This window comes from Plecotus auritus, assembly GCF_963455305.1.
Source record: "Plecotus auritus genome assembly, chromosome: 1".
Lineage (NCBI taxonomy): Eukaryota > Metazoa > Chordata > Mammalia > Chiroptera > Vespertilionidae > Plecotus > Plecotus auritus.
In genome coordinates, this window is record NC_137770.1 from 178,755,851 (window position 1) to 178,774,739 (window position 18,889).

Consider the following 18,889-nt stretch of genomic DNA (forward strand, 5'->3'; position numbering starts at 1 on the left):
AAGTAGCAAACCCTAAACCTGTTGCATTATAAAAATGGTTTCATTTCTCTGAGGCCTGCTAAAAATGAGTTCTATGTTCCCTAATTGCTTACAACTTGAGATAACACTTAAGAATCAAACTAACCTTAAAGCAAAGTGTTGCCAAAAAACACAACCAAAGGGACAGCAGTGGTGACAATCTGTAGAATATGATTTTCCATATACTCAGACATAGATACAGACACACACTGGCAAAATGCTTCTAGTCAAGGTTCTGTCTGACTTCTATTCCACTCCTGTGCTTCCTTTCATCCAAGATAAAAATAGGAGAAAATAAGTTTGTCACTAGGGTACTTACCCAATTCTAAAGCTGCTATTAGTGCCAAAGCAACAAGGGCCTCATTCTGCATTATTACATGTTCACTAGTTGCCATGGTAACTAGATGCTTGATGCCACCACTCTGTACAATGGTTTTAATTACATCCTATAACAAATAAATATCACAGAATTATAAACTTTAATTTTCAATATAAAGAAGATGCATTATAATCAGTCAATTCATTGTAACTTGAGTGGCCTGTATGAATCATTACATTTAATAATTTTTTTCTTCTATGAAGAAAAAAGCTTTTAGCTTTAAATAAATTCATCAATAGATGACAACTTAAACTACCTAAGTGAAAAAGATCATAGCAGTTCATATCAAGAAATAGAGTCCCAGAAGCTACCAAAATCAAATACAAGTGCCATTGACCCAAATGTTGACTTACCATAGGATCAACAAAAGAAAATAAAACTTGTAATAATAACAAAAATGTTTTTTTCCCTTCAAAATTTTATTATAGCAACAGGTATTGTTTGCCAGATGCTTCAGGTAAAGCATGTATTGGGAGTAGCTTTTATCCTTTGTTGGATCTGACAAAACTGGATTACATACAAAGGGATTGAATAAATCCTACCACCAACACTGACTTTGGGCAAATTACTGACCCCCTTGGCACCTCAGTGACTTTATCTATAGTGTTGAGATCATGTAAGTGTGTATCTCGCAGGTTTCTGTGATAATTATAGTTATTACATGAAAAACACATATAGAATATATAATAAAAATTAGATGAAAAAATGGACACATTTATTTCTAGTGGCCATTTTTGTTTCCATCTCCGAATTTTATCGCCTAAAAAATCTTGGATTAAATATAATTTAGTGGAAAGTCTCAATTATATGGTATTTTAAAGTAATTTTCTAGAACAGACATCTATTTTCTTTTAAAATGCCTGCCCTCTCTCCTACTACAATAAACGCTTATTGAATAGCTACTGTATAGAGTTGCATTGTCTGACAGAATGGGAGATAAAAAATAAGTGAAGCACTGTACTTAATGTCATATGACAAAAGAAAATTAATAGTATTGATAGCTATCCTTCATAAAGCAACAACTAAAAAATAGATATTATAATGGGTAGCTTATGGACATTAGCTCATTTTTATCCTCACAGAAAATCTCATTAGGTAGATATTACTTTTGGTTTATAGATGAAAGACATGAAGCTCAGATTAAGCTATGAAATTTGCCCAAAGTCCGTGATTAAGTAGTTAACAAGCCAAGATTCAAATCCAGGCAGTATTCTTATTATTTGTAGTCTTATTCTTAATATTTGTAGTCTAGTCTACATAAAAGTTTATACATTGAACTCATCACAGTCAATCTTCCCCTTCTCCTCCTGAGTGACTCCAAGTTAACCTTTAAACATCACCCCTTCTGTGACATCCAGACAAAGTTGGTCTCTCTGCAGATGTACACAGGTGAAATGGTAAAAAGGCTTAAAAGAGGTTATAAAAAATAAAAGATATATAATCTAGATACTAAATCAGCTGCTGAATGCTGGCCCAGGTTTTCACCATTGTGTTCATTAAAATATTTACTTGTTAATTTAATGATTCACTCAACAAATACTTATAGTTTACCAACCATGAGCCAAACACCTGATAAGCTGGACACTGCCATGAGAATGGATTTTGTACAACTCGGTGGTTCTGAGCATCAAATACTATCCAGACATCATTTAATTTCTAAATATCAGTAGCTACCTTGGTCAGTGCCTAGCACACAGATGTTTGACACTGATGCTGGTAATGGTGGTAGTGGTGGCGGTAAAAATAGTAACAGCAGCAACCTCCATTTACTGAGTGCCTGCTGTATCCCAGGTACCAACTGAGCATTGTATACGTGATCGCACTGAATCATCCTCACAACTCTCAGGCAGGTAAACAGCCCAGTTTTTACTTAGAGGTGAAGACACTTGACCAAGTAAATAGAGCAGATAAATTATTAACCCATTTCTGTTTAACTCCAAAGCCTTACTCTTACCTATTATGAATATAACAAAATAAAAAAGCTCAATCTTCAATTGTATTTTCAGAACTTTTGATTAATGTATTTACACATAAATTCATAAAAAACTCAAGCTTATGATGTAGGATCTACAATATCGGTTTTACAAAAAGGCCACTCAAATGTTCTTAGTGAATGGTTTCTTCTGGAACTTACTTTTGATTTACTGTGTCGTATGAGGGCAGAGAGCAGTCTGTTTGACTCTCCCATCACACCAGCGTGGTCTTTGGCTTCACACCATTCCACCAAACGCTCCACTAACTTAATATTCTTTCCCAGTTGTTCAGCAGCTTCTGCTATAGGAAAGAAGGCATACCACAAAGGAATAAATCACTGGTAGGCAATCAACTGAAATAAAGAGGGTGCAAGAAAATTACATGCTTAAGAAACAACACAATTTTATTAAAGCAGGAACTGCAAATACATTACTCCATATCTGAAGGACTATTTGGCCTTTCCTATAAAGTTGTGGACTTCAGTACAAAATATAAAAATAAGTAACTTCATATGCTTCCAGGTCAGCCTGGTAGTCTGTTAGTACTCTGTCAAACTATAATAAAGCATTTTTAGGACAACTCTAAGGAATCAATATAGAGAAAAGTTTTGAAATTTAGACTTAAATAAACATAATTCATTCCAAGTTTTCACTGCTGTCTCTGTACACAGAAAAAAGTTCTCCCTGTTTGCAAAGCAAATGTTTAAAGCATTTGTCATTATATTGAAACATGATGATTTTGAAGATGAGGTAAAAATGGATATGGAATGCTAAAAAAAAACAAACCCTTAGGCACTGCTAATAAATCAACCTAAAACTAGGATCACATGTACTAATAGAAGCCATGTAGTTTCCACTTAAAACCAATTAAAACAAGCATGAGAATTAATATATGGGTTCTAAAACCAATCTCTTTTTGTCTTCATTTGCTATTTATCTTTATGATTACATAATTCTGAAAGCTGAAAACAAGTCCTTTTTCAACTAGAGGCACATTGAGACTGTGATAGCAAAAATACATCTTGGGAAAGCATTTCTTTTACCTTGTGCATCTATTAACATTCTTAATGTTCCCAGAAGTTTGAACTGAACCGGGGGCATTTCGGATTTAAGGAATTTCAAAACTGCCTCTGTGACCCCAGCTGCTAACATCTTTGCTTTATTTACAACTAGAGAGAGAAGGGGAGGGGGGAAGAGCATGATTAAAATGGTGTTAGCATTCTTGATGATAATCACTCAATTCAATAAACATTTATTGAGGGTCTTATTATCTCTAAGGCCCTATGTTTTATATTTTTCTATTTTAAAAAACATCTTGTATCCCGTTTGTCTATAGGAGCATAATATACAAAATCAAACCTAACCTCAAAACACTTACCTAAATAGTTTGTAAAGGAAACCTGATAATGTTGCCTTCTATTTACAAAAAGCACAATTCCTCAACTTTGTTTCTTTTTACCTCTGTTCTTGATCAGCTGTGTTAATATAGATGTTACAGTCATTAATAAACATCATCTGCTATATGAAACAAACTAATTTCATACAGGTTATATCTTCATACAGTTATATTACTTTACCTAACTAGAAATTTATTTTTAGAAAGTAGAATAAAAGAACATTTTAAATCATCTCCTGTATTATTTTCAATGATAATGTGATTCCATGGCTTAAGTCTTTAATCCAAAAGGACAAATTAGGGCTATTTTTAAAAAATTGTATGCTTGCAGGAAAATACAAACTTTAAAAGTCATTCTTTAGGGGGCTCTGATAATTGATGCCATTATCTTACCTAAACTGAAGATGCTTTAAAAAGCTTAATCATACAATATAATAAAAATCTTAGGAGTTCACAGAAGGTAATAAAATTATTTGAATGATCTGAACAAAGGCAAGATTATGCTTGTACAGTCCCAGAAAACTACTTTACCTTCATTTATCAGTAAAAATATGTAAACAATTTGAAGGTTTTTTTCCTTGGTCAGGGCAGACCTACAAATCACATAAAGTAAAAATCTTACCAAAACAATAGATTTTATTTTTACATCGTTGCCTTCCATCCTTCAGTCTTACCTGGAATGGCCAGGTTTCTGAGGGCACTTAGTGCTGCATGCTGTACTGTTACATTTCCATCTTCTACATGTCTGTCCAGTAAATCCATAAGTTTCTCTACAATTCCATTGTCTACCATATGGATACAATTTCCATCTGAAGGAAAAAAAGGCATTTTTTTCTTCCTCTGCACAAGCATCTATGAATATTTTGTAATGTCGATGCCTACCCATTATCTACATTAGTGAAAATGGAACCATAGGGAAATCTAACTCTCCCTCAGATTTATAATTTTTTTTAACTGAGTGAGAAGTCCAATGAAAAGATTCTTAAAATAGAGAGAATTTTAAAAATAAGAAAACTCTCTAGCTTAAACATATCGGAAGACAAGTAGAAACCTCATGCTTAAAATGTCCACCAATAGTGAAGCATGCCTGAGTTCTGCCAATGTGACTGAGACAGTATTCTATATTTTATTATCATTGCTGTTACTTAAATTATTTTTCAATGATAGAATTTTTGAAACATTTATAAAACAGAGAATGTTAAACCACTATTTATACCCCATATTTAGCTTCAACAATTATTAATCTTTTGCCAGTCTTAATTCCATCATTAAGGAGTTAATGATGGTTCCCCAAAAGAAGAAAATGAAAATGGAGTAAGTCTTCCACTATAATGTAACAACAGTTCATTCTGCAATAAAATCAAACTAAACACAAAAGTAACTCATATTCCTAGACCAGACTTCAGAAATAAATATGGAACTCTGGTGTCTCTAAAATATTAAGCTAAATTATTCTATACTAAACCAGAGAATTAGCCACACTTAAGTTTTATAGGTATAAAAGTATAAATTGAGGTACAATAACCCTACAATGAAAATTCAGATTATTAAATCCAAAATAAAGTCACCAGGCAAGAGAGACTATCCTTCTAAATCAGATGTGAATGAGAATGGGACTCGAATTTATCAATCTCTGAAGTGCAAAGTATTCAAATGACTTCATAATCAACATTCATGATCTTTCTTTTTTAAAAAACAATAACAACAAAACTTTTAAAAATTGATTTTCAGAGAGAGGAAAGGAAAGGGAGAGAGAGGAACATGGAAGTGAGAGTGGAACATCTATCATCTGCCTCCTGCACACCCCCTACCAGGGATGGAGCCTGCAACCCTGGCATGTGCCCTGACGGGGAATTGAACTGGCAACCTTTTGGTGCACAGGACGCCGCCCAACCAACTGAACCACGCTGGCCAGGGCTGCTCAAGATCTTTTAACTACTAGAACTTAGTTTAATTCCATGAAATATATAATTAGCTAGAAAGTCACTATAAATATTTCATATCTCTGAAAAATTAAGGCAGCAGTACACATACATACTACGTGTAATTCTAAATTGTTTGGTTTTAGTACATGAAATGTCAAAGAAAATTTTAAAAAATGCAGCAATATGCTTACCATTTCTGGCAAAATTTGCAATCGCCAACGCTCCAGCAAGCTGCAGCTGGTGGTTATTTGATGGAATCCAGGACAGCACCCTTTGAAACACATTACCTTTTCCTCCTTCAAATAATTTCTGCATGGATTCATCTGGAGGTAAATGAAACAAACAGATAAGAGGAAAATAATGATGAGTAACAAATCCATATTGCTAAGCAAATAGCCAATGGGGAAACTATATACTTCAAAAATGATAGAATTTATAAGGGGAAAATTAATGCTTCTTTTTACAATAAGAATCATTTTAGTAGAGACTGGACAAGAAACTTTAGAGTTCTTCTAGTCTAAGTCCCAAGTAACTATCTGGCTTTTAGTCCCTTGGTGCCACAGCTGTCTCTTCTATATGACAGCTCTTTAACTAGTGAGAGATAGTGAAGCCCAGCCAGCAAGGCTCAGTGGTTGAGCGTTGACCTATGAACCAGGAGGTCATGGTTCAATTCCCGGTCAGGACACGTGCCCGGGTTGTAGGCTCGGTCCCCAGTGTGGGCCGTGCAGGAGGCAGCAGATCAATGATTCCTTCTCATCACTGATGTTTCTATCTCTCTCTCCCTCCCCCTTCCTTTCTGAAAGCAATAAAAATATATTAAAATACATACATACATACATACATAAATATATAGTGAAGCCTCCTCTTTTCCAGGCTTATTATCTCTAGTCCTTTCCGTATGTTTAAGATTTCAAAACCATCACATCAACAGGATTAAATGAGATAGGAAAATGAAAAACTGCTTTACATAGTGTTTACAAAAGAGACAATAAATTTTTCAGAATCTGACACCCATGTTCTTTGGTTGGTATAAATTGCAACTCACCTCCAAGAAGTAATAAAACCATTAGATCTGAAGCGGTTTTGAGCTCAGCAATATCATCCTCTTTGTCACTATCCACTTTCTGTTGAACAATCTGTAGTAGACATTCTACCAAGCCTGCTTCAACCAGCTGTAGTTTAATAGCATCTAAAAAAATAATGTGAACAAAATAACCAAAATTTGAGATGAAAATAGGAGTTCTGGGATAAGCAATCCATTATGAAGAATTACAAGAAACCAAGAAAACGCATAATTTAGATAACACACCTTAGAAGATTTGAGTTTCAAAAGGAAGTGTCTGACAGTGCGGCCTAAATACAGAGAAGCTTTATTTCATTTTTCTAATTGAAATTGTTACCTTTCACAATGTCTGGAAGCTCCTAAACAAACTAATTCTCAGCTCTGAAGGTAAGTACTATCACGCCACTGTTATTCTAGATATTATGCTCATGTTTAAAAGTCAATAAATAAGATATCCCACAGTGTTTAAATTAAAACACACAGACCTGTTACATAAAGTTAAAATATATCCATTAATGAAGTTTAAATATAAATTATTTAAAAGTAAAGAGCTATTAGTAAATTTTAAGCTATATCACAAGTATATTTGGATTCATATTTGTATAAATGTTATCTTTCCAGGGCAGTTAAAAGATCTATAACTTTCTGAATTTTGAAAGTCATATTTTAAAAAAAGCTTTAGGTTTTATTAATTTGAAACTTTTTGGGGTGATGGATATATATATGGTAGTTCACTATACTATGTTCTCTGTATATCTGAATAGATTTTAAAATTTCCATGACAGGTTAAAGAAAACAATAACTTTCAAGCTTTCTGATGGATAACCAACAAAATAAGAAATTTTAGAGAATTTACATTCCAGTTGTATTTTTAAAAATTATCTTCACAGCAAATTCTACTCCCATATCAAATCAATTTTGTTTGTATCTCCCTAATAACAAATACTTTTTAATTATAGAATTTACATCACTGAAGATTTTACATTCACATTCATATGTGCCTTTACCAACAGAGTAGATATTATATACACCTCATTCATCTTCGTATTTTAACCTAAACTGGCCTACCTAAATGCTTAGGGTATACCTAATACTACTTAGAAATACATTTGCTACACAGAAATCTTTAAACTTATAAAAGTTTTATTTCTCAGTTGGATTTTATTTTATGTATAGGTTCTACAGCAATGGTTATTATTTGGGAGAAACAAATATTTATTTTTATACCTAAGACTTTTTCTTTCAGGCAATTTTAATGTGTAAAACTTGAGGATTTTGTTTTGTTGTTTTTTAAACTACCAGGACAACTGATCTTTATATTATTTCCAAATACATAGAATATTCAACCTGGAATATTTTTTTTAAAAGGTACATTTGCACTGTGCCATGCTGAAAGTAGGGCGTTTCCTTGGTTACAGAATGCTAGGGCTTGAAATGTGCGGTGACTAGAAAGCCATGATGAAAAAGCCTTAAAAATACAAAAACAAAACAAACAAACAAAAAAACCCCCACAAAAAACAACAACTCTTGCATCATACAAAATCCCAATTGAAATGTTGGAATCACTTTCCTTTGCATATAAGGAAAACCAACGATGATATGCTAAGGATAGTCCAGAAATAAGTTTTCAAAGGTATCATTCAACCTACTGCACAGTTATAAAAGAAAAGTGAAGGTGGTAGAGGAGAAACAAATAAAACGTTGTTATTTTGAAACATTGCAAGGCAGGTTACAGGTAATTCTCTGGAATAAAAACTGACTGAAGGTCATAAAAAAATTTCCTTTGGCCAAACTAACAAAGAGATGAAAAACAAATTTCTCCTTAGAGCAGTGGTTGGCAAACTGCTCTGTTGACTAATGAGTTTGCCGACCACTTCCCTAGAGAATAAGAGCTAAGGCATTTAGAAAATTAAAAATTTGTCATGATTAAAGTTTATAGATCTCTCCTCTCACAGTTTGACTGTAATCACTTTGTCACACAGACACACACTCACACATACACACATGGGAGATTTAAATAGCCTTATTAAGGAGGATTAGCAAGGCATTTGCTACAGCAGATAGCCCATCACACACCTATCAACATCATTCTGCCCAAGGACATCTACCTTTATCACCACCCTTTGCATATATATATGCATTTATGTATCCATGCATATATGTATGCATCACACACACACACACACACACACACACACACACACACACACACACACACGTCTGTATTTAAAAATCATTTCTAAATGGTTAAAAAAAATCCCACAAATGAAGTGCATAAAAATATGCATTTAAATAGCCAATAACCATGTAATTACAACCTAAACCAATAAATTCAGTCCGGCTGGTTTGGCTCAGTGATTGAGCAACCCAGGAACCAAGAGGTCATGGGTTCAATTCCTGGTTAGGGCACATGCCCAGGTTATGAGCCCCATCCCCAACAGGGGGCGTGCAGGAGACAGTCAATTGATGAAGTTTCTCTCTCATAGATGCTATCCATCTCCTTTTGTCTCTCTTTAAAAATCAATAAAGGAAAAAAGGTTTGAAAAAAAATTAATTGCCAACAATCCAGGAAGTGCCACTGGGCATTCCTGTCACAAATCTCTCCCCTCCATCCATCTCTCTCAAATTACTTCCCCAACTTTTATGGCAATCACAACCATACTTCTCTTTATTGTTTCACCAAATAATCACTTCTAAAAACTACAATAATTTTATCTTGTTTTGAATTTTACATACATGAAATCTTACAATATGTATTTTCCAGTGTTGGCTTTTTCCTTTTCATATGTTTATAAGATTTGTTTTATTTTTCAAATATATTTTTATTGATTTCAGAGAGGAAGGGAGAGGGAGAGAAAGATAAAAACATCAATGATGAGAGAGTAGTCATTGATTTGCTGCCTCCTGCACACCCCATACTGGGGATCAAGCCCAAAACCCGGGCATGTGCCCTGACTGGGAATCAAACCGTGACATCCTGGTTAGATTGACACTCAACCATTGATCCATACCAGCTGGATTACATTATCGGTTTTAAATATCTTCATTTCGTTTCTTAACTATATATTTTTCTATTATATAAATACTACAGGCCCAGTGCACAAAATTCATGCACAGGGCGGGGGGGGGGGGGTCCCTCAGCCCAGCCTGCACCATTTCCAATCAGGGACCCCCTGTGGGATCAGGCCTAAACCGGCAGTCAGACATCCCTCTTGCAATCTGAGACCGCTGGATCCTAACCGCTCACCTGTCTGCCTGCCTGATTGCCCCTAACTGCTCTCCCCTGCCAGCCTGATCACCCCTAACTGCTCTCCCCTGCCAGCCTGATCGTCCCTAACTGCTCTCTCCTTACTGCCTGCTCTCCCCAGCCTGCCTGATGGCCCCTAACTTCCCTCCCCTGCCGGCCTGGTCACCCCCAACTGTCTTCCCTTGCCGGCCTGATTGGCCCTAACTGCCTCTGCCTCGGCCCCCACCACCATGGCTTTGTCCGGAAGGAAGTCAAACGTTCGGATGATGGCTGGTCAACCCAGTCTAATTAGCATATTACCCTTTTATTAGTATATATTACATAGCATAGGAGTGCTTAAATGGGGGGGGGGGGGCTTTTTCAGCAGGAGGATATGCTCTTTGCAGACAAAAATACATAATCCCTATATCTGGACTGATAGCCAGCCATATGCACTATACTGCCAAACTGGTTATTAAAAAACTGAACCACTTTCTTACACCTTACACCAAACAGCTGTTGCCTTTAAAACCCCTCCTCAGTCCCCACCTTAGGTTCTGCCTTTGCAGTTCACCCAGATTAGGTTCTGATTGGTCGGTTTCTATGCCAGTCAGTGTCAAAAGCTCTGCCTCCTAGGCAGCCATTGGCTCCTCACAGTTCACCCAGATTTGGTTCTTATTGGTCGGTTTCTATGCCAGTCAGTCTCAAAAGCTCCGCCTCCTAGGCAGCCATGGGCTCTTCTGGGAAATCCAGAATGGCCCTGCTGACAACTACCTTTCGCTCTGGGCCTATCTCCGGGCCTGATCCGCAGCCTCCATGGCAGCTGTGGATCAGGCCCTGTCTCTCTCTCTCTCTGGGCCTCACCAGCAGCCACAGCAGCTGCTGATTAGGCCCTGCCTCTCTCTCTGGGCCTTGCCAGCAGCCACGGAGGCTGCGGATCAGGCCCTGCCTCTCTCTTCAGGCCTCTCTCTGGGCCTGATCTGCAGTTGCCGAGGCAGGGGCGAGGTTGTTAGGCCTTTGGCCTGGCCCCAGGCCGGAGACTAATGACCTCACCATGCCCACCTTACCCTGCCCACCCCACCCCACCCCTTGCCACCCCGCCCGCCTGACTCCAGCCTTGCTGTGATAGGAGCCTGTGGGCTGCGGGGGAGGGACCAAGAGGTGCTCCATGTACTTCCTGGTGACTGGTCGTCCATCTGGTCGTTTGGGTCGTGATGGCCCTAGGCTATTATTAGTATAGATACCATAATTTATGTATTCTACTGTTAACAGATATGAGTTGCTTATATAATGGAAATGAGCTGCTTACAATGTTCATCATTATAAATAACTAGAGGCCCGGTGCACGAGATGTGTGCACTTGGGGGGGGGGGGATGTCCCTCAGCCCAGCCTGCACCCTCTCACAGTCCAGGACCCCTCGGGGGATGTCCACCTGCCAGCTTAGGCCCGATCCCCAGGCAGACATCCCTCTCTCAGTCCGGGGCTCTCGCAGTCCAGGACCCTCGCTCCTTACCGCCCACCTGCAGTGGAGGCAGCGGGAGACTCCCGCCACTGCCGCTGTGCCCGCCAGACATAAGCCCGGCTTCTGGCTGAGTGGAGCTCCCCCTGTGGGAGCACACTGACCACCAGGGGGAAGCTCCTGCGTTGAGCGTCTTCCCCCTGGCGGTCAGTGTGTGTCACAGCAACCGGTCGTTCCGCCGTTCGGTTGATTTGCATATTAGGCTTTTATTATATAGGATGCTGCTATGAACATTCCTGTAATGGTTCCTGGTGCACATATTTCTGGATGATAGGGAAAGCATTAATTCCAACTCAGTAGATACTGTTTTCTAAAGTGTACCAATTTACACCCCACCAGCACTTGATGACAATTCCTACTGCTACAAACCTTCATCAGTGCTTGGTATAATCAGACTTCTCAGTGGGTATGTAGTATTCTATTTTGCATTCCCTGTTAATTAAGGAGTTGAGCATTAATCCTCACCCAAGGATATGCGTATTGATTTTAGAAAGAGGGACAGGGAAAAGGAGAGAGAGAGATAGAGCCAGCAATCTAGGTATGTGCCCTGACCAAGAATTGGTGTATAAGATGACCAGTTGAGCATATTTTTATGTGTTTAATAGCCATATGGACTTTATCTTTGTCAACTACTTACTCTAATCTTTTACACATTTTCTCCACTGGGTTTTCTACATTTTTCTTAATGATTTGTGGAAGTTTTAACATATTGTACACATTCTCTTGGTTATATGTTGTAAATATTTTCTCTCCCCCACTGTCTTCCTTTTTATTCTTAACAGTGTCCAAATTGATCATTTTTTTCCTTTATGGTTAGAATTTTTTGTGACCTAAGAAAATTATCCGTACTCCAAGATCTTGATGATATTCTCTTACCTTATATTTTAAGATAAACTTTCTGGTTTAACTTTCACAAATAGGTCAATAATCTATCTGAAATTAATTTTTAATATAGTATAATTTTTTAATATAGTATAAAGTGGGGGTATGTGTCTCTCCCATTGTATTTTTTTTTTTCATATTCCCAGCACTGCTGATTGAAATTACTGTACTTTCCATACTGTTTTACAGTGAATTCTTTTTAACCCCTAATAAATAAACATCTACTAATGTATCCATTTGTCTTTGGGCTACCCCAGCCGTGGGCAAACTACGGCCCGCGGGCCGAACCCAGCCCATTTGGCTGTTCTATCCGGCCCGCGGAGCCGAAAGAGCGGAGGGTTCTCTTGCTCTCCCCTCCGCTCCTTTACTTTGAATTTATATTAGTTCACACAAGCACTCCATCCATGCTTTTGTTCCAGCCCTCCGGTCCAGTTTAAGAACCCATTGTGGCCCTCGAGTCAAAAAGTTTGCCCATCCCTGGGCTACCCTGTTCTACTGGTATTTTTGCCCATTCTTGCACCAGTACCACACTGTCCTTTAATTATTAGAGCTTTATCCGAATAAATCTTTAAATATTGTTATGCAGTGAAACAGTTCTGCTACCTTGTTTTCTTTCACAGTATCTTGGCTATTCCTGGTCTTTGGGGTTTTGGTTAAAACTTCACTGAGTTTACAAACCAAGATGGGTAGCTATAACTTCATTAGAGCACTGAGGTTTCCAATCTATGAAAGTGATATAGCTTCCCATTTATTTAGATCTTCTCTAATTTCTCTTGATGATTTCCTATAGTTTTCTGCCAGAGAAAATATCTTAAATATTTATTAGTCTATTCTTAAAGCATTTAATATTTTATACTATGGTAAAAACATATTTATAAAAATGCATTTCCTAACTATTTTCTTTGCTGGTACACAATAATACCATTTTTTGATTTTGTTTGTTTTGACTAGCAATCTAATTTTGATTAATTTTTAAAAATTGATCTATGGATTCTTTTGGATTTCTGACATAAACCATATAATCTAGAAATAAACATTGTTTTATTTATTTCTCTCCTATATATTTTCTTTCTTATTCTACTGTACTGGACAGTTCCTACAATAACTAGAAGTAGGAATGATCCTTTTTATTCCCAATCTGAAAGGAAATGCTTTTTGTTTCATCATTATATTGTTTTCTGTAGGCTTCTGGTATATATCCTTTTCATTCTCTTCTAGTGCTGGTTTGCAAAGTTTTTATAAATCACGAATGCACAGTTAATTGTATCAAAAGCTTTTCTTAATCTAAGAAGATCATACAATTTCTCCCCTTTAATAATTTTTATTGTAATAAAATATATTGATTATATTTTCACTATTAAACTGTTTTGCATTTTCAGAATAAGTCCCATTTGCTTTGAGGATAAATTTTAAATATATTACTGGGCTTCATTTACTAAAATTTTAAGGGGAAATTTGGATCTAATTTCATAGTGAAACTGGCCTTTAATTTTCATTCTTGTATTATCTTTCTATTTGGTATAAAGATTACAGTAGTCTCATAAAATAAATTGGTGAGTATATCTGCTTTTATTATTCTCTGGAAAAATTTAAGATTACTCAGCTTTTCTATTTCTTCTTGTGTCATCCATACTTTAAAACATATTGGTATCAACTTGTTCATATATCCTCTTAAAGATCAGTAGTAGGATCTCTTTTTACATTCTTGATTTTCATTATATGTCTTCTCTCTTTTTCTGATTACTTACGAGGGATTTACAAGTTTTATTAATTTACTTCAGACTCAACTTTGGTGACTTACATGCTTGTATTCATTATGTATTTTCTATCTTACCAATTTCAGCTCTTTGTTTCCTTCTTTCTGTGTTATTTGGCTTCACTGGTTTCCTTCCCCCTAAATTTCTGAGTTGAATACTAAGCTCACTGCTTTTACTTTTTCCTTTTCTAATATATTCATTTAAAGCAAAAAAATTCCCTCTTAGTATGGCTTTACCTACATCATGTAAGATTTGAGACAGTCTTTTCTTTTTCATTACAGAAAATTTCCTAATTTCCATCATGATTCTTCGACCTCCTAAATATTAGCAGTGTATTTTTAAATACCTAAACAGGAATTCCTAGTTATATTTTTATTATTAGACAACCCACTTAAGTCAGAGAACATATTCTGCAAGACTGCCATCCTTTGAATTTGTTGAAACTTGTTTGATGACTATGTTTTAAAACATTTCATGTGTAGTTGAAAAGAAAGGGCTCTGTAGTTGGGTACAGTGTTCTGAAATATATCTATTAAGCCAATTTCTTAATCATGTTGTTCACATATTCTATATCCTTATTGTTTTTCTTTTCTTTCTGGATTTCCTTTTGATCTATCTTTCAGTTTGCTAAAATCTTTCCATAAATTCTTCCATTAATTTGATAATTACAGATGGTTTTAAAAAATTATTTTAGCAGTCACATTAAAAGTTGAATTCTTTGAATAACCAGAATCTACTGGTACTTTCTATCCTGTTCTACTGGTCTTTTTGCCCATCCTTGCACCAATACCACACCGTCCTTTAATTAATACAAGGGTCTTTAACACCTTTCACCTCCTTCAAGATTTATGTTTATTTTCTGATATATATTAAATTATATACATATATATTTTAAACCTCACCATAAATTATTTTTATTATTTTATAAAATCAATGTTCATGAAATTTATCTACTTACTAGTTTCTTGCGCTTTATTCTCCTGTGCATCTAGAACCTTCCTTCTGGAAGCATTTTCTTCTCACAAACACCCATTACAATTTCCTTTAGTGACTATATAGTGGTGGTGAACTTTCTGTTTTTCATCTGAAAATAACTTTATTTTGCCTTCAATTTTGAAGGGTATTTCACTGAATTTAGAATTCCAAGTTGATATTTTTTTTTCAGTGCATAGATGTTTCACTGTCATCTGGTTTTCATTGTTGCTATTGAGAAGTTAGCTGTCAGATGAACAGTTGCCCTTTTAAAATAAGCTATTTTTTTCCTGGCTACTTTTAGATTTTTGTCATTGGTTTTTCTATAATTTCAGTATGATGTAGATTTATTTTTATCATGTTTTAGATTCATTTGGCTTCTTGAATTTTTTGAAATTCTCTACCAAAATTTCTTTAAATACATCCTCTGCTCTCTACCCTCCTCCCACCCTTTTGGGAATTCCCAGAAATGTATATGAGAGCTGTTCATTTATCCTCTGTATCTATTATTCTGTTTTATGCATATTGGTTCTTTTCTTTCTGGACGTCCTTTCAATCTATCTTCCAGTTCACTAGTTCCCCAAATCAACTACATTTAACCTGTCATTTCCATCCATTAATTTGGGTTGTATTTTTCAATACTGGAATTTCCAATTTTTTTTTTCAAATTTGTCATGTCATGTTTTAGAGTTTTCAGTTTCCTTCTAAAATTTTCAAGCTTGCTTTGAATATAATAAGCATACCTGTTTTGAGTCAATGTCTAATAATTCCAATATCTGGAGATTTGCTGCTGTTGCCTGTTCTTAGTGCTGGTTCTTGCTTACAATGTCTTGTCTCCACATGTGTCTGGTCCTCTTTGATTATATGCTAGACACTGTATTTGAAAAATTATTCATATGGAATGGCTTATTTATTCTGGATCACTCTTATTCCTAGGGTCTATCCCTTAAGATTTTTTTTCCCCCCCAAACACAGGAGTAGTTTACCAGTGTCTACACTGTTGACAGGCCTTGAACTCCAACTTTCATCCTATTTACTCTGCAAGGGTACAAATGTGGGTTTCAGGCTCTCAGCTGCCTTTTCCAGATCAGCATAAGAATGTGTAAGCTACAGAACCATCTTTGCCAAGACTTCCAAGTTGAATTAACGTGAACAGTAGCTTTGGCCAATGTAGATACAGTTATGAAGTAGATAATGTAGCTGAATTTAGAGATATCCAAATTCAAACTTGCATCATTAATAAATCAATTAAATAATGTTAGAAAAAAATGGAAAAGGCCTACATGATAAAAAAAATCGAGATGCATTTATTTTCTCACCATTTTCTGCCAATGGAGCAAGAACTTCAAAAATCATTTCCCTCTTATCATGTTCTATTTGTTTCTTGAAGAGTTTTACCATCTCTTCAGCAATGTTTGTACTGGCAAACTGTTCTTTACTGGACTCTGTTAAAAAAAAAAAAAGGAAAATTTATGGTAAGCAAATAAAATTAAAGCCAGAAATTGTTTGTTTCCTATTACTTCCAATACTTGGTCACTGTATACCATTACTGATAAACATTCTTCAAAGACAGGAATAATCAAATCCATTTTCTAATGTCCCTGAAAAGAAAAAATGTCTAAGGCTTTAAAGAAAATGTTCTAACCCAATTATGGTCAAGACTATAAAAAATGTTCATTAGCATGACATAGCAACAATAAAATTACTAAGTTTTAATTCAGTTTCAAGGTTTTGTCAAAAAAATTACTCAGAACAGACTGAACTTTATGTGGTTGAATTAAAGGTGACTTATCTTTATATCATTAAAGTGGTGTGAGTTTGCACTGATCCTGACATGCCTACTGTTAAAAGCCAATCAATTCTTCACATGTATGTGGGGTCCCATTCATTCTCGCCTCTTTCACATATCCAACCTCTCCTCCATTCTAGAGCCTCACATAAAAAAGCAATATAAAAAATAAACACCTTCCCTCTACTCCACTTTTCTTCAAATATCATCCATCTCTGTTCACTTTCACAAACAAGTTTCTTAATAGCATTGTTTACATACACTCTCTCTACTTTCTTAACTCACATGTATTAATTCCTAAACTCACTTCAGGCTAGTTTTGGGTTCATACATAATTGGGTCCATTTCTCTCCAAGTCTCTTCTCAATTTCTTTTGCTGTATCAGATATCCTATTAATTTATAAGTTTCTCTCAAAAAAATTCTGAAAAAATTCAATCTACACTGGTTGCTCTCTGTTTGGGGGGTACAGCTAACATCCTGGAATTTTTTATTGAGTTTCTATTATGAAAGATAAAGCATCAGCTTTCTTAACCGTCCCCCACCCCCCATCTAAACCATATACCTCCATATTCTCAATGTAATTATAATGTAACTAGAAGCCAGATGCATGAAATTCGTGCAGTGGAGGGGGCGGTCCCTCAGCCTGGCCTGCACCCTCTTGCAATCCAGGATCGCTGGCTCCTAACTGCTCGCCTGCCTGTCTGCCTGATCTCCCCTAACCACTCGGCCTGCCTCCCTGATCACCCCTAACCCCTCTTCCTGCCTGCCTGATCGCCTCTAACCACTGTGCATGCCTGCCTGATCACCCCTAATCATTTGCCTGCCTGCCTCATCTCCCTTAACCCCTCTGCCTGCCTGCCTGTTCATCCCTAACCACTCGCCTGCCTGCCTGATCAACCCTAACTGCCTCTGCCTCTCCCCCTGCTGCAGCAGCTTCGTCCAGAAGGACATCCGGAATGATGTCTGGAAGATTGTTCAGCTATCCAGTCTAATTAGCAAATTACGCTTTTATTATTATAGATAAGAAATATTACTGATGATTACCTTAGTCTAAGAAAATTCAAATGGGAGCAGATCACCTAGAGATGGAAATAATGACTGATGAGGCCTTGTGCCTCTCTTTTGGGAAAATGACAACATCTTTATTTAAGGGGTATTTGTGTGACCCTGCTATTGTTCCTGGAAGTTTAATATAGGGTAAAGGGTGAGAATAAATGCTGAATAGGCAAAGGGTAGGCTTTGTCTGTTGGCTCAGAGCTCCATCTATGCGCTTCTGTGCTTTCCTGTAGTTCAGGGGAAAATGCGTTTCCTAGATGCCCCTGGCAGCTAACTTCTCACTGCGGAGCATGGACACAGTGGAGAAGCTCCACTCTCTGCTCCTCACTGGGCTCAGCAGAGGTGGGGGCGGGGACGGGGGTGGGGGCAGGGGCAGGGGCAGAGGCAGTGCAGTCCGCAGGCTGCTGTCTTGGCAGCACCGTTCCAATGGCAGCAGCAAGTTCTCAGCAGCCTCAGCAGGGCATGGTCTGGCTCCTTCATCCATGAGAGTGAGAATGGCTTCCTGTAGCTATTAATCTCTAACTTCACTTTTTTTTCTCTTCTAGCCTTTCCTTTCCAACCCTTTGGTAACCAATTACCAATATTAAATTCTATCTGTTTGAAATACCTAGTGGGGGCTCTATTTCTCCACTGATGCAGGTGAACCCACAGCCCAGCCTATGCAAAGAATAATATGAATGGGCAGGAGCAGAAGGAGATCATTCATAGGCCAGAAAAAAAGAAAAGAAGAAATCATATCAGGGACAACATGCTATGATTTATTTTTCCATTGATGAGAGAGAGAGAGAGAGAGAGAGAGAGAGAGAGAGAGAGAGAGAGAGAGAGACATCCATGTGAGAGACACATATAAATTGTCTTCTGCACCTGCCCTGAACAAGGCTTGGGATCGAACCTGCAACCCAGGTTTGTGCCCTTGAACCTGAGATCCTTCA

General features: G+C 36.9%; 1 protein-coding gene across 8 annotated transcripts in view; it reads right to left on the bottom strand.

The window, feature by feature from the left end:
- RAP1GDS1 (Rap1 GTPase-GDP dissociation stimulator 1) overlaps nucleotides 1-18,889 on the bottom strand; it is a 137,220-nt gene that overhangs the window by 12,408 nt on the left and 105,923 nt on the right. For 5 of the 8 annotated variants that reach the window (XM_080682862.1, XM_080682859.1, XM_080682866.1 and 2 more), the window contains 7 exons: nucleotides 16,431-16,556; nucleotides 6,737-6,880; nucleotides 5,883-6,014; nucleotides 4,441-4,575; nucleotides 3,414-3,539; nucleotides 2,532-2,671; nucleotides 338-464 (listed from right to left, as the gene is read on the bottom strand). In XM_080682862.1, coding sequence (XP_080538988.1) covers nucleotides 338-464; nucleotides 2,532-2,671; nucleotides 3,414-3,539; nucleotides 4,441-4,575; nucleotides 5,883-6,014; nucleotides 6,737-6,880; nucleotides 16,431-16,556 — 930 coding nt within the window. The remainder of the gene's footprint in view (nucleotides 1-337; nucleotides 465-2,531; nucleotides 2,672-3,413; nucleotides 3,540-4,440; nucleotides 4,576-5,882; nucleotides 6,015-6,736; nucleotides 6,881-16,430; nucleotides 16,557-18,889) is intronic. The other 3 variants (XM_080682864.1, XM_080682863.1, XM_080682860.1) reach the window with 1 other exon arrangement.